The sequence below is a fragment of the Austrofundulus limnaeus genome, unplaced genomic scaffold, assembly GCF_001266775.1.
Source record: "Austrofundulus limnaeus strain Quisiro unplaced genomic scaffold, Austrofundulus_limnaeus-1.0 Scaffold248, whole genome shotgun sequence".
Lineage (NCBI taxonomy): Eukaryota > Metazoa > Chordata > Actinopteri > Cyprinodontiformes > Rivulidae > Austrofundulus > Austrofundulus limnaeus.
Genome location: NW_013952650.1, coordinates 11,159 through 28,387, shown reverse-complemented (window position 1 = coordinate 28,387; position 17,229 = coordinate 11,159). Strand labels below are relative to the sequence as shown.

Genomic DNA, 17,229 nt, shown 5'->3' with positions numbered 1-17,229 from the left:
GTTTAGCTCTTAGCAGTTTATAATTTTTTACCTTCTTTTATTGTAGTTGTGTTTTTAACTTGTACTGATATATTGTGATTTGTTTTTGTTTGTTTTGTGAAGCACTTTGGCYAATGCAAGGCATTGTTGGAAGGTGCTATATAAATAAATAGTTTATTATATGTGCATTTGTGTGTTTATGTGTCTGTTAGCAAAATATCTCATGAATCACTGAACGATATGGATAAAACTGACAGTAAATAATTGGAGTTGCATCTGCAACTGATTAAAGAGGATTCAAGATGGCCACCACTGCAAAAAAAATTACTTTCGAAAACACAAAAGTTGACAAATCATTCTACAGAGCTGAGCTGAGCTGAGCTTGATTCCGATGACATGTTCTGAGTCTTAACAGGTTACAAGGTATTTGTTTAAAATTTAAACAAAATTTATTGAAAACTTCCAGGAAATAAATGTATAGCTACAACTTATAAACTAAGGTGTAGTCACTGAGAGTCACATCTTACGACGCTGCGAGGCCTTGACTCACAAGCTTTGTCCTGAAGCTCACACAGGCTCTGCCAGAGATCACACCTCTCCAGCTTAAGATCCCAGTTATGTACGTTTGTTTTAGTGTCGATTGTTTCAAACACACCCAACCAACTGAAACCTGACTGCAAAAACTACATGAAAAAGAACAGCAAAGGGTGGAGCAGCATGATTGGAATTCCATCCCTGTGTAAGGTTKGTTATCAGGTTCTGAGAGGCCACAGAAGCATAGAAAGCACAATAAAAACTAAACTGATATAAACCGTGCACCAGCAGTCTAAAAACTACAGTTCAAATAAAACYGTTGTTTTTCTTGTCTCAATAACAGGTACAGTGCCTAAAACRTGTGTTCATTCTCTTGGATGTTTTAGAAGAATAGAATAAAAATAGCCTTTWTTGTCCCACCGAGGGGAAATTCAGGTGTCACAGCAGCATCAGTACAGAGGTTCACATGCTAGTTACTTTACAAACTATAGACAGTACACAAAAAACGAACTTAATACTGACTAGCAATGATACTACTACTAATAAAAAATACAAWAAAGAATTGTGCAAGAATAAAAAAGATATGTTTTGTTTTTGAGGCAGTGGACTGTCAGAAATTATGAATCAGAATTTTCCTATTATCAGTGCAAAATAATCTCAACGGACTATTAACTGTAAAGTATCACTATCAACGTTATGTTATTATCGTTATAAATCAAATATAGTACATTTAAAATTTACATTTCTTTTACAAAACCTAAATTTAAATAAAAACTAATTTGATGCCAAAAGAAATCACATTCCCACAGGGTAATATAACTAATAAAAATATGCAATGTAAAAAAGTGATTACAACAAGTGAGCTCACATTCACCTCCTTTGAAGCAYTAACTGTACTAACTCAACCCAGAGGAAAGATAAATGAAAAGTACACTGGATACAAAATTATTTCCCAGGTTCTGAATATTCCAGCAGTTTGGTTAAATCATTCATCAAGAAACTGTACAAAAAGAGAATAGTGAGAGAGTCCACCACCCGTGACCACTCTGAAGAGCTTCAGCAGGTAAGGTTGAGGGACAGACTGCAGTCCTGGTTCTTCACAGGCATCAGCTTTATGGCCAGGCCAAATAAAACTCATCGAATCTCAACTAGAGTTTGCCACAGGCATTAAGGTAGAGTGCTTTTCAGCAGCCGAACCTGGAAGGCTTGTAAAAATAGAGGGTAAAATCAYGGCCAGCCCCAGCCAATTTGGCGCCCTAAGCAAGATTTCAGGTGGTGCCCCTTGTGCAATTTTCAAAATCTCACCRCCAATTTAGATAACTTCACATCTCAAATTAAATAGTTTTGTCTTGATATTAGGGTTGGGCAATATTGGCAAAAAAAAATTAATCACGATTAATTGTGGTATTTAGTCGATAATGGTTAATTTGACGATTAATCCCCTAAAGTCCCCTTATGCCCTGGTCACATGACCAATTTAGTGGGTTAGATCTGCTCTTTGTAAAAATCTGTTCCAAATTGTGTCAAAATTACAGACTTCAGGCTATAGATCAATTTTTAAATTGTGTTAATAGATAAATAAATTACAGAACTTTTTTTAATGTTCATCCTATTTTAAAAGGAGATTAGCACCAAGCGGTGGCATTAATCGTATTAATCGTCAAGTGCCAAAAAATAATCGATAAATGTTTTTCTGACGATTAATCGCACATGATACGATTATGCCCAACCCTGCTTGATATTATTTTTTTTCATCTTTAGAAAACAAGTTGTTCAATTAAAATACTTTACAACATAACTCATTTGAAACAGAATGCCAGAAGTCTACCTCATACCAACCAACATTTGCTGACAGTAATGAGGACCACCTGTTTATGTTAGCAAGCGGCTGTGGAGTGAAGCAGTTCTAGTGGGGGTCCGTGGGTATATGCACCCAGGATAATTTTGTAAAAGATCAACTCAAAACTATGCATCTTCCAACCGTTTGAAGAGCATTTTGCTAATCAAAAACATGAAATCAGTATTTTATCACAAAATATCCTCATGTAAGAACGAAGCAGGCTGCTAAACCCACAGAAACAAATTAACTTTAGAAACTTAACCAGATTATCCTACAGACTAAATTAACTAAACTGATTTAAAATATATACTTTTGTTTTCTTTCATCTCCCCCCTACATGGATGGCACCCTTAAGCATTTGCCTATACTGCCTATGCCACTGAGTAAATGAATGCCACAAAATATTGAGAATCTTCAGTCTGATGCTGTCTGCAAATAAATAATGTATGAAAATATATTCAGATTCAGGATAYTGGTAATAAAACATGGCATGCTGCTTTCCCTATGTCAAACAAAATAGGCTGCCCAAGTATTGAGTCGATACCAGTGATACTGGCCCTGTTCGCTTGGTGTGGGATCGATACCGAMTTGTGCAGTATCGCATACAGTCCCACAGAAAGTGATGGGCTGCAGTACGGGAGGGGTGAAGACACATTCCTGTCACATTGTCCTTTCAGGCAGGACAGCAGAAAACTTATCAAACCAGTTAGAACAACTTTATGACAGGCAGCTTATCAGCCACACCCACGCTGCAGCTGAAGCACGTTATTATGAAACAGAACCAGCAGTTTTCTCCCGATTGTTTCATTAAACATTCATTCAGACTAAATGTGCTTCAGCTCCAGCAAATATTAGCCTGCTGTAGACAGCCACCTCCAAACTACGCAGGTAAAAAATACACCTCAACTCCAAACACGGTGAATACGACTAACTTTACCTCAAAACGACGTGTTCAGTGCAGAACTAGCGACAAAGAAACGAGCCAAGGTCACAGCTTTTTTCCTTTAAATTGTGATGTTTTTTTCTTTTCATTTCTGTGTAAATGGCGTTTAAACACAGACAAGCTGCTTAYCCCAAATTACAAAACAACTAGCCTACTTACGATGTTGATTTTGCATCCGTTAAAGTCGCCTTGCCAGACTTCTTCGGCTTCATCAAAGAGGAGGACATGGTGCTGGTGGTCGGTCACCTGACGGAGGACAGGTGTAGCTCAGTGTTTGCTGCTCTGCTCGCTTCGCTGGTCGACGTGTCGTGTGCGAGAAAGATTTTCCACGGAGCTGTCAGGGTGCAGAGGCAGGAGTGGCATCACCTGGGACATTCACTTCTCTGCTCACACACCCACTCCGTGTAGACCTACCTGCTGGAAGCCAGTGGGGGAGAAAGTGGGCGTGGCATACGACGGAAGCCCCGCCCACGCCATGCACTCTGCTCCTTGATTTCATTATTTTACTTTCAAATAGCTGACAGCGTTTATTAAATTAATTATTATTTTTTTCCTGAAATAAAACCTTGTCAGAGTTTTAGATTAGGATCATGTTATGTTGCAAAAGGACTGTGTTGTAGTTGTTTTGGTCAAACCTATGGTACTGCTGCTGAGGAAACCACACTTTCCACAGAACAAGTGTGCCAACTCCTCAAACTGTGCCTGGAGTCAACCTGCTTCACGTACGGGGGGCAATATTATAGGCAGAAACATGGGTGTGCCATGGGATCCCCAGTTTCTTCTATTGTTGCAAACCTGTACATGGAGGAAGTGGAAAAGAGAGCTTTGATGTCCTTTTCAGGGGTGCCACCGAGCCATTGGTTCAGATATGTTGACGACACCTGGGTTAAAATTAAAGCCCAGGAAGTCCAACATTTCACTGATCACATCAACTCGGTGGATGAATTTATTAAGTTCACACGAGAGGATGTAAAAAAATGGCAGGTTGGCGTTCCTGGATTGCGATGTCTCGGTTTCATATGGAGGACGGTTGGAAACTGGCRTRTATCGTRAGCCCACCCACACAGACCAATATTTGCGTTTTGACTCCCACCACCCACTGGAACACAAGTTAGGAGTGATCAGGACTCTGTACCACAGAGCAGACAGTGTCCCTACAAACCCAGGAGCCAGGGAGAAAGAGAAATCACACACACGACAGGCCCTGGAGCAGTGTGGTTATCCTGACTGGGCTTTCCTGAAAGCAGACAGGAAACACAGACAGGATTCCAAGCAACCTTCAGGTGAAAATGAAGACCCCAAACCCAGACCCAAACCAGTGGTTATTCCGTATGTTGCGGGTGTTTCGGAGAAACTGAGACGTTTATTTTCTAAACATGATGTCCCAGTAGCTTTCAAACCCCAAAACACATTACGGCAAAGGCTGGTTCACCCCAAAGATCCGGTGCCCCGGCACAAACAGAGCAATATTGTATATGCTGTTAAGTGCCAGGAGGACTGCGACCAGTTATACATCGGGGAAACAAAGCAGCCACTGTTCAAAAGAATGTCCCAACACAGACGAGCTACATCTAATGGCCAGAACTCTGCAGTTTTCACTCATTTACAGGCCAGCGGTCACTCTTTCAGAGATGAGGATGTTCTCATTCTTGATAGAGAGGAACGTTGGTTTGAGAGAGGAGTAAAAGAAGCCATTTTTGTGAAGAAAGACCGTCCATCATTAAACAGAGGTGGGGGCCTCCRTTTCCATTTGTCCCCCTCCCTCTCCTACAGTGCGGCCATTGCCAGTATCACTCCACCCCCTGTTAACAATAGGTGTTAATYAGATGTCAATGATAGCCATGTGATGTGAGTATCAGTCACATGGAGGCAGGGCTTAAAAGCCTGAATTTTGCCTGAAACTCTCAGACTGAAGAAGTCTCTTGGAGGAGAGACGAAACGTTTCATTAAAGAAGAACCCGTCCAGAAGACCTATACAATTTTTTTTCTTTTTAATTTTTTACCTGGATTACTGAGATGCATCAGGACAATCTCATTCCATTCAGTGTTGCAAGATCTTGTGTCATTCCTTATTTTAGTTCAGGATCAGTAAAATTGATAGAGTTATAGCCATTTTTCTCTTGACCAATATTATATTAGCTGTGATGGCCATCTGAAATTTAATTGATTCTATGTTATTCAGTTGTAGATCCAGTGATTACTTTCTGAAGGTTTCATTAAAGTTTGTCGATTGTTCTGTCACATATTTTGCAGTCTAACAGACCTAGTTTACTCAGTTTGTGCTAATTTTTTAAGCAAAGATCATTCAAAGAGGGCTGGGTTGTCTTCCTTGGTTCACTGACATTGTCATCGATTATTTTTATTTTTGGAAATTTGGTCCACATTGTATGACATAAAAGATGCAGCACACTATTTCTGATCCAATGGCATGATTTATTATAAAATGTACATGATTTTTTTTTCAAAGTGTTCTTGTGCGAAACAAACAACAAGCTCAACATTGTAGTAAGCATGTTTCAAACCCCACGTGTTGGCACCCAATAAAACACACTAGAAGTGTCAGATAGGCTTTTCAGTGGCATATAAAAAGGCAAACAAAAGCAAAATGTGTAAAGCTGGGTGTTAAAGTGATAGTCTGGTCTTTTTTTTTTTTTTTTTTTTTTTTTTGCAGTGGTGTTCTCTCAAACAGTTAATACTTGGTAACATATCAGCTGATCACTCAGAGAGCGCGGAGACTAGAGCAAGAGGTAAAAGTCTTTGTTGAAGGCCTGTATTTTATTAATTTTTTAAGGCTTGAAAAGAAAAAGCTTTCCTGAAAATATATACAGAAAGTCACAATAGCTATGATATGATGTGATTTTGCATTTTGTAGCTAATTTAACCAAACATTTGCATAACTACACCAGTGTTCTCAGACAGACCAGGTTTATGCCGATGAGGTGGRGTTGATTAAACTTTTAGATTGACTTGAAATGCTGATCAGGCAGAATGATACATTTGTCAGTCTTAGCACCATTGGCATTAATCATTAATGGCACCCCCCCTGCTGTGTGTGTAGCTGTGTGAATGTGAGTGGGWGCTTCACTTTAAAGCTGGAGGTGTGGCTGCACACGGTGAACCGGTCAGACCTGAAAGAGGGCGTACCTGCTTTTTTACAAAGCAATGTGGTATGCATGGTCTGCATGTGCCTGTGCTCCACTCTCCACGGGACTTTCAGGTAAACAGAAAAGTGACGTCATACAAACACTGAGGATTTCTGTTCCTGGGTGACGTTCTGATACTCCACTGTTGTAGATCTGCTGCTGTGGATGAGATAAATGTGGAGAACAGCCATGTTCTTTTAAGAAAACTCCTGCAAAAACCTAAAAATGCCAATGTTTCTATTTTAGAAAATGCTAAAAGTTGGTTTGTAAAGAAATGTGAAATGGAATAATGTGCATCTATATGAATTGGTATTTGCCAAGATTTGAATGTTGTTTTTGTTTTTTTGTTTAGTTTTTGTTTTTTGTAAATTACTTTTGTTTTAATTTATTCTTGGGGAAAAAAGGGGGCAGATATCAAGATATCTTTCTTCCCTCTGCTGCCTTTCATTTTACTTATATATTTTTCCTTTGTTGCGTATATTGTTTAGTTTTGTTTTTAATGAAATGAATAAAATAAAGAAAAGAAAACAAAACTCCCATGGGTCTTGAATGTTTTCCATATGTGAATAATAGTCTTATATAGCCAAGGTGTGTTAATGTTTTGGTTATGTCTGTTTTAATTTGTCTCCACTATTACCAATCAAAATATATTTTATGAACCACTTAACAAAATATAATGAAACTCTCAGAAAGTAATTATTCACTGTACATTTACAACTAATTGACTTTTAGAGCCACCCCAGTTCAAGATGGCTGCCWCAGATAATGAACCTTAGCCTACACAATAATTATCATAACTCAGTGAATCTTTGGACTAAAATTTCTTGTGAATAGCTGACAGTTATTCACAGCACCTGCTCCAATATAAAACATACAATTATTTTACAAGTGGTTTTGGAGTGTGGGGGTGTGGCATAAAAGCAATTTCAACAGTAACTTAAACCAAAGGCAATACCTCTCAGTTGCTTTTTTTAATAAATTAATGTTGTCGTCATTCCATCTCGGCATTGTGTTATACACACCTCTATGCTCCAGAGCAATAAATGGAATAAAAATCACCTACTTTTACAGAGGTACAGAGGTGGTCACACTGATGATGATTAGTTAATCAGTGCATTTAATTAAGAGAGCTTAGCTGCTAGTTATTKTCTTTAGCTTGGTCTAAAACTGTGACATGAAATGCAGTGGGTGATATGCATTCCTTCCATGAATGTTAGGCCTTTAATTATTGGTTGTTGTTCTACTTTGGACTACTCATAAGTTACTGGCAAYACAACAGCAAAATTCCAGACATCAGTGCAGTTTTTTTTTTTTTTTGGAAGCTAGGAAGCTTTCAGCAAGATAAMTGGAAGTCTGCATGGATCAGTTAGTTTTTATCTGATCAATTAGTCAATGTGTCTCAGTGTCACGCTGATAATATGCTGTATCTCCACTCACAAACTGCTGCAGTGCTGCATTCTTCCACCCCCTCCACTGACAGATCAATGCAGGGTACAGTCCTGATCATTAACACATGTATATATCCATATTCTGAACTATGGCTGYGCCGGTTTTGGGGACTGGATTCTCCGGGCTCATTCTTCAGATATTCACACAAGTGCATACAACAATCATGGCTTCAGATACACGCCCCCCTAAACTCACTTACTCCTCTGGCTAATAAATGTGCTCTATGCAGAGGTTTTTTTTTTTATAAACACCATAGTGTGTCACAGTGTTGATATAATATGTTTTAGGTTTTTCCCTCGTCTTCCCTTGTGTGGTTTTTAGTTTTTCTCTTAAGGGTAGCGCCTCCTCATGATGTCTTCATGAAGATGATCCTTGCTCTGTGCAGGGTCTGTGGCTGCATGACCCAGAGCACCTGTTCTCCCATGTTTGTTATGTTCTGTCTTCTGAATGGGTGTTCTGAACTGTAACTTCATTGTGCTCTCTGTATGATGACAATAAAGGTCTCTCTAATCTAATCTAACAACATGCCAAACCCTCCCTGCAAACATTCCTGCAGCTCAGATCCTCACCTGAAACTGCTTYCATTGCTACAAACATCAATCTAACATCTGGGAGGGAAAAAAATCCAACATTTTACAAAAAAAATAACTTCTACACTGTGCTGTGGGAAACTGTCAATGATTATAAGAATGTTGAGCTGTGCTTGTTGGTCAGAATGTTACCTTTTGCTGTTGAAACAAGGTGCTGGCTTGTTCCAAATGAATGAATCTGGTGTGTAGGGCAGGGTTTAGTCTGATCCAGGTGCTCCACAATTACTGGAATGTCTGGCTCAGCAGTCAATCTGGTACAGCTGCATTCTGAGAGGGAGTACAGCCGTGATTCAACACACATTAATACACTTGCTATAGATCTTGTAAAACCTCAGCCCAAGTCTAGTTTAATGAATGATCTTACAAAAAACTAGCAAAGCAAGACTAGTTGGCAACTGTTGGAGACTGGCTAGTAATTATTGGGATTATTGAAGACTGGTTCATAACTGTTGGTGATTATTAGCAACTGTTGAAGCCTAGTTGGTGACACTTTTGGCAACTGTTTGAGATGAGCTGGTGATTGTTAGTGATGATCGGCAACTGTGAGGAACTGGTTGAGATTAACTGATGACTTTTGGCAACTACTGGGAAGATAAGATAAGATAAGATAAGATAAGATAAGATAAGATAAGATAAGATAAAACTTTACTGATCCCACCGTGGGGAAATTTGCAGCTCAATACAGGAGAGGGTGAGAATAATAAAGAAAGATAAATAAAAGAAAACTAACAAAAATAACCCCACAATATACACATGTGATAGTACATCGTCTACACTGGTCTAAGGACAGATTGTGCAAATTCAAAAAGGACTTGGATCCGACATGTGATCGCTGTGGACAATCTCCTGCCACACTTCTACACACATTCTGGTCCTGTCCAAAGCTACTGTACATGGATACTGGCAAGGCATCTTTGATACCTTTTCAGGACTATTTGGACGAACTGTTCATCCATCACCATTCATCTCTCTTTTTGGGGTGGCTCCAGCAGAAGCTTCCCTCAGTGAAMATCAGAGGAYGGTGTTAGCTTTCTRCTCTCTACTGGCTAGAAGACTTATTCTTCTTCGATGGAAGGATCCACATCCTCCAGTATATGGTCATTGGTTAAGAGAAGCTATGTCTCACATTCATTTAGAGAAGATTAGATATACTGTTAGGGGATCTGTAAACAAACTCTTTGACATCTGGCAGCCATTTTTATCTTAAGTAGAAAAAACTTCAGCAGATAACTTTGTCTAATGGTCAAACAATGGTTCTTTGTACACAAACCTGTGTTTTGTATTTACAAAAACATGAATATAAGATATATTTATATTTATGCTTTGTTAGCAGATCCGGTATAGGTGGGGAGGGATGGGAGGGTTTTTAGGGKTGTGTTTTTCTGTTAGTTTGTTTTTTTGTTTGTGTTTTTGTTAAAAAATAATAAAAAAAACTTTGAAGAAAAAATATACACATGTGATAGTAATGTACACATACCAATGCACATTTATACATAAACAAATATGCATATACATTTATATACATATACACACCGTATAGTACAGTACAATACTGAATGTATATGAAGGTGCATATTAGTGATGGCAGTGCAGGTGAATTGTCCAAGTGACTGATAACATCGTGATGTGTTATACAGTCTAACTGCAGTTGGAATGAATGACCTACAAAAGCACTCCCTCCTGCAGTGAGGATGTTTAAATCTCTGAMTGAAGGAGYTGCTCAGCMCCCCCACGGTTTCATGCAGAGGGTGGTGGGGGTCGTCCATGATGGCTGTCAGCTTTGCCAACATCCTCCTCTCACCCACCACAACCACAGGCTCCAGAGGACATCCCACAGAGCTTGACCTCCGTACCAGTTTGTCCATCTTGTTCCTGTCCTTTTCAGTACATCCAGCCCCCCAGCAGACCACTCCATAGAAAAGGGCAGATGCTACCACCGTGTCGTAGAATGTCTTTAACAGAGTCCTGCAAACAACGTAGGACTTCAGCCTCCTCAGTAGGTGGAGTTGACTCTGGCTCTTCTTATACAAGACGTCTGTGTTTGTAGTAACTGGTGACTGGATAAGGACTGAGAACAGTGGGTAAGGATGGGCAATACAGACTAAAAATGTATCACGATAATTTCTAGGTTTTATCACAGTAGCGATAAGTGACTATATACTGTATATCAGCCTAATCTTATAAATCTTTCACTTCATTCTGTCTTGAAGCCTCAAAACTACATTAAGTTCAAGTAGTGCACCTGTGTTGCAAAACTGACACACATCAAACAAGTCTGAGTATGAGAAAAAATTTGACATTTATTTACAGTCATATGAAAAAATTTGAGCACCCTTGTTAATTTTCCTGATTTACCTTTATAAATCATTGATTGTTTGGATAAAAATAATCAGTTAAATATATCATATAGGGGACAAACACAGTGATCTTTGAGAAGTGAAATGAAGTTTATATGATTTACAGAAAGTGTGCAATAATTGGTTAAACAAAATTAGGCAGGTGCATAAACATGTGACTGAATGGTAGTGAAATCAAATTACCAACTCTCATTGGAGGTTGTCTTCATGATCACTCAGCCACAGCTGCCTTGAATACCACATAAAAGCCCCAAAATCTACACCTAAGCTWAACAAGCAATCRYTAAAATWAGCAAAATTATAGCTAAAGTTAAATCTCTAAAGGAATTTCTCAAAATATTTTGATCTCTGCCTAAAACTCTGGTATGAAATGTGCTGGACAATATTTATCATTTCTTCAAGGAATGCTTTGCTTGTCACTTTTTTTATAATTCAATAATAACATGGTAAAATCTATTGTGTGGTTTTGTGCACTCAAGAATAGATTTGATAAAGTTTAAAATGTAGGACCAGATTATTATTATGTTCTGATATGTAAAATTTAAAAATAGAAAGTGGATTTTTTTTTTCTGTGACTGTGCATGTTAATGTTACCTCAAAAAAGTGGAGCTTTGCGGGAGCAACAAGCAGCAAAATGGATGGGAACGGTGAACAGGTGTTTATAATACCATGTAGATAAGTGTTAGTAGGTATGACAGGGAGAAAGCATTCATGCATTTTTGTTTGGCCCATCATCAGCCACATTCCTTCGAAAGGTGTGACTCTAACAGGTGTGTCTGCTGTCACCAGTTTACTTTGTTACCTGGAGGAAACGAATCACGGCTGGAATAACTCGTCTGACRTCTACAGAACTTTAACCACATTGTTTGAAAGGGTGGTGCCACGCAACCGAGGTGATGTTTTGTGGTGTTAGGTTTCATTACYAGTGTTACAGAAATTAGGTCCTTACTGCAGTGCCTTATTCACATCTAAACAGGTTTATTATTCTTGCATGATCTAAATGTGACCCTAACAAAATAATACACCTACAGAAACTTTACATCAAAACAAACTGCTTGGCCTTCAGATGTATGCTTTTACTTTTMTTGGTGTTTGGAGTTACCATCAGGATGTAATTTACTAAAACCAGCACCATATAAAGCAGAATGGAGAATCCCTCAAATCCAATTAGAACTGTGTAGTCTTTGACATAAGACAGATTTTATTGAAAGTCTCACAAAGTGTTCATTGTAGGTGTCTCTACAGCTTAATATTTTGGATCAACTTGATTCTAAATGGCCACCACAGCTACAAAACAGTTCAAACATTTTCAGAGATGCTGAACTAAATTTGATGCTGAGAGCGATCTAATATAAACTCTGCATGCTATCATGTTACTAACTTTCTTCCTGAAATGGCTGACATTTGGGGGCTTCCAGTGAATGCATGTGGGGAAAGGTGTGTTTTGTGGGAACCCTGTGGGAATGTGATTGTAATATATCTTAAATAGCACTTAAAATCTGGCCATCCCTTACCAAGACTGCATCTCCAATAAGTTACCAGAACTTCTCCTCGGAGCTTAAGAACTTGCTGAGGCTCAAGGAAAAACCTGATCAGGAAAGGGTCTACCACATGCTATGTTCTAAGGGAGGGTAAGCCATCACTACTAACGGTCATTAGGGTGACTCCGTTTTAAACCAGGAAAACTCCTTTGCACCTTGCTGGAACGGCCAAACAAAGGTTGGAAGTCCCAGATGTAGAGTTTTTTCACCACAAATCTTTAGAAGGACTCAGAGCTGGAGATGGCCTAACTTGGTTACAGTCCTGAGTACAGCACATACTTGGTGGGTTATAGTATTAGTGTGTCACTTAAGCCTTAAGGGCTGGCTTGCATCTTTTTTATTTTTAAAGTAATTGTGTTTTTTCAGCTTCAATGAAATGACAGCACATTTGCTGTGAGGGAAAGGTTATGGCAGATTTTYTCTGCACGTGTGACACTCCAGGGGAGGAAAATGTTCCGAGTTGATTGTTTCATGATTTATGATCATTAAGCCAGAGTTCAATTTTGTGACAGTTGTGGTGCAATTTGTATTTTCTATCTTCTTCTGTGTTACCTGTGTAGTAGATATTTCAGGGTGGACTGCTTTGTTGCTATRTAAAGTTATATTGTCCAAATATTTTGTGATAAAAGTATAATGTAGTCAGGACAAATGCACGGTGTGTAAAAAAAAGTACACAAAATAAGGGCAATGCTGTATGTTCTTAGATAAAGTTCAGCTTAAAGGCTAAGCCAGAGTTCTAACCTTCAGTTAATATATGATTTATAAGTTTATGATGTTTTTTGTTAATCCTAATTAGTCAAATGCACTGGAAAATGCATAATTTAAAGTAGACAATTTTCTAAATTATTTTCTGGAGGGGCAGGGCCTTAGATCTGCTGGCACAAACTCATACAGTTATCCCTCAGTGCCATCAGTAAATGTTGGTGTGTAAGAGTGGGGGTGGAAGCTGTGTATATACATAAACATTAACTGGTGCATGGAAACAGTGACAGTCACTTCTCTCTGGACTTGAATTCTCTGAATATTAAGTGGAAGCCAATGGATCTAATCTACCTTGTKAGAGATTTTACTGTGGTTATGATCMGTGTTGTTTACATTCCACCAGATGCTAATCCTAACCTTTCCCTGCTCTGCATGTCTTCAAGTTCTGCAGAGGCCTGCCAATAACTCGTTCATTTAAAATCAGGTGTGCCAAAGCAGGGAAACAACTAAAACATGCAGGGTAGTKGGTCACGAGGACCGGAACTGAGAACCCTTCATATAACAAGTTCAAGTTTTAGGATGGCCACAATAAAAGGCCACTCTGAAATGTGCTGTTTTGCTTTATTGAGGGGTGGTGGGGTGGGGGGGTGGTATGTGAAATAAACACATCGAAAAACAACAGGTTATGACACAAAAGCACAAAACAAAATAAGCCTAAATAAACTTAATCATAAAACACCAAAGACTTTTCACTGGGATATGCATGTTTAAGCTCTTGTTTTATTCTCAGTATTTCAGGTGGAGCTGCCTGAGAACAAAAACCATAGCGGTTGTCTTCATATAGTGTGATATCGACTGCATATCTGAAGTCGTGGGGAAGTTCTCCTCTTTCCCAGCAGCAAGTGAAGAAGCTGTGAAGCCTTGAACGGAGTCAGGTGGGATACTGTCTATTCCTGCTGCGTTTCCTGACTTCAGCTGTTGCATTGTCTTTTCTTTTAGAGATGGTGGTACAACTAGTTCTTCCCTTGTCTGTTGATGAGGGATGAGAGCCATTGCCATGGTCTGATTGTGTTGTTGGTGCTAAAAACTGTAGYGCTCAGACCAGTAGTTCAAGATCTGACTTGTCTGTGAGTAGCACTTTTCCATCTGAGGTGCTCAGTGTGGCCTCTGGACGTAGTAGGTGAGTTCAAAGACTGACTTCAGAGATTTGTAGAAGTCCTYAAAGCCCATGTCTGTGCACAGCTGAGCCTTCTCTGCACCGTTTGTTCTGGATTTCTTGAAGGGTGTGCTGGATGTGAGACAGAAGACACAGGGCACTTCACAGGGCATACTGGCTGAGTGAGGTGAGCCTGGTGGTCTGACCACTTTTTGCCAGGAGGTCTTAAATCTGTGTATCATTTTCATCAGATTCCTTGTGTTTCTTCTTGGTGTAAACAAGGACTCTCTTTGGCTGCTTCATGGATAACACTCTTCAGGTGTTTCCAGTGGATCACTCAACCAGACTGTTTCAAGAAGTATTTCCCCTAACTAATATCCATATTTACATCTGCTTAGTTTGCCTCTAATGAATGGTTCTGCACCACAGAGCTTTGGGGTTGCTGTAATTAAACCTCTACTTAAGAAACCTGATTTTGATTCAGGAGTTCTGACCAATTATGGACCTATAGCTAATGTTCTATGCATCTCAAAAATTCTTGAGAAAAATAGTTGCAAATCAATTATGTGAACACCTGGACAKAAATAATCTGACTGCGATGATGTAAATAAATAAACTGAATTGAATCTGTCCCCATACCAGTGTTATCTAGGCCTACCTTGGTTTTAGAGCTTGCTTGAAAGGTGAGCTCATCTCTGACATGCTGTGTTTTAGGGAACTTGGCCTTTAAATTGGAGATGGTACCAGCCAGGGCTCACTCCAATTAATTCAGTTTTGCGGGACACCAGCTTGAAGCTGCATTGGCACTCTGGCCCCATCCAGATCAGTCAAATGTGGCATGACAATTTTTGGAGCAGACGCCTACTGACACTGTAGCAGGTCTCATGCTCACAGGTGCTAATCAGGCACCTGATTGACAGCACCTGGGCATACCAGAAATGTCMGTAGCAACATAAAAATAAGCTGTTTGGTAGTAGCAGAGAAGATTTGGTAATGTTTTTTTAAATGTGTGCTCTACTGCTCGTATCACCAATGCATGTTCCTTACAAATGTGGCACCAAAGGGAAATTCACAGGCTGTCCAAGGGTGCAAGACATATTGCCAAGGAACATTGTTACAAAAAAACAAACAAACACAAATGTCCTTACTTTTTGTGCTACATATACTTTAAATTAATATACAGTCGTTGCAGACAAAACTAAACTGAGCAGTTTATTGTCTAATCTTAGTAAACCAAGAAAGTTTAAACTAAGAAAGGAAGCTTAGCTGTATGTGAGAGATAATGTTTAACTTGTTAATTCTGCTAAATGCTGTATTCGTGTCAAAGCTGCTCCTAACTGAAATTCCAACATTCATTCTTCTCAAAAGCCCAACAAGAATTTGGGTTATCCTTCTCTAAAATCTAAGCTGACGAAAATTAAAAGTTTTGATGTATAAACTAAAAGAAAAGTGTTGTGAACCAAGAATAAACAGTTTCAACTATGTTTCATGTAAGACATATACTGTAAGAGCTTCCACTTCTATGTGGTGAATGGCAGCCTGTCAGTGGGCCTCAGGGCAGCTTGGCTGCAGTGYAGCTTACCACCATCAGTGTGTGAATGTGTRTGTGAGTGRATGAATGACTGTAGTGTRAAGTGCTTTGGAKTCCTTGGACTTGATAAAGCACTATACAAGTTCAGGCCATTTTACCTTTCTAGTTTTGAAAAAAAACTGAATCTTTAATTTTCTATAATTTTGGTGGGTGCACTCTATTCTGGGGAGATAAAACTGTKTTTTACAATAGGAAGACACACTAAATGAAACAAGACAGAGAAGTTGCCTGCATTTGAAAACTGTGTAAAAAATGTAGTTTGTGGAAATAAGAAGAGTTGGAAAAAGTGATAGAAACTTAGACAGCTCAGAATTTAGTATGTGACATTATTAGTTAAACATTTTATGGAAAAATCGCCAAAAATGACTCAATTTTGATTGTGTAAAAACAAGATAAAAGATATAAAAATGCAAGTTCAGATGTGTAAAGTCCAACTTTCTGTGACCTGTATAATCTTTAAACGATGTCTTAAATGGTCTCTATTTTATGAAGTCTGTCTTTGCTATACAGCAAATTGGTCTTTTTTTTTACCATTGCTGTTAGTAAAGGAATTTGTTTGTTTTGTGTTTGTGTGACTAACATTTTTTTGTACCAAGAGCTGCAATAAGGCTCCTTTTTCATCACAGTGGTTAAAATAAGTGTCCTTGTTCAAAAAAACATTGCACTTTAATTTGTGATTGATGTTCTCTTTTAGTTTGTTGGTCATTACTTCTCTGCTCCTTTCATCTTCACTTTTGAGTATGTATTAATTTTGAGTATATAATAATATTGTAATATTTTAGTTCAACATCTTTATAACTTATAGTCTCCACCTACAACATACGTAAATAACCCATTAAATTTTTTTCAAAATAATTAATCTTTTTGTTTTTCAAAGATGCTACAAAACGAGTATTGTTTGACTCAAACTATTGCTGTCAGAATCTCTCTGAAAGTTGAAAACCAGCCAAAATGTTTCAACACAGAGATTAAAAACACATGTTTTAAAGCTGCCTTTTATCTAAGTTATTCGTTTCTCTACAGTTAGAGCAGACTTAGGGTGTGTGCAGCTACAACTTATCAACAGGAGTGTCCCACCATTCAGGTTTTAAACAAACACTCTGCTGCACTCTGCAACACACACACATGCAAGTTATTTTTTTCTATCCTCGTGGGGACTTTGCATTGACTTCCATTCATTTTTCATTTCAGCCTGACCCTGGCCTCTAAATCTAACCACCCAACTACACACCTGTCCCTAAACCTAGCCTAAACTCAATTCACACCTTAGTCCAACCCCCCACCCTCCTGTGCCCATGGGGTCCAGGCATTGGTCCACACAAGGCTGTTTATCTGGAAAATGGTCCCAAAAACGATAACACACACACACACACACACACACACACACACACACACACACACACA

The 17,229-nt window shown here is 38.8% G+C and overlaps 1 protein-coding gene across 1 annotated transcript in view; it reads right to left on the bottom strand.

Annotated features, from left to right (window-relative positions):
* Window positions 1-3,683, bottom strand: part of ppl (periplakin) — a 35,568-nt gene extending 31,885 nt beyond the window's left edge. Inside the window, exon 1 of the mRNA XM_014020296.1 lies at window positions 3,456-3,683. Within this exon, the coding sequence (XP_013875750.1) occupies window positions 3,456-3,523 (68 nt within the window). The 5' untranslated portion in view covers window positions 3,524-3,683. The remainder of the gene's footprint in view (window positions 1-3,455) is intronic.
* Window positions 3,684-17,229: the final 13,546 nt, after the last annotated feature.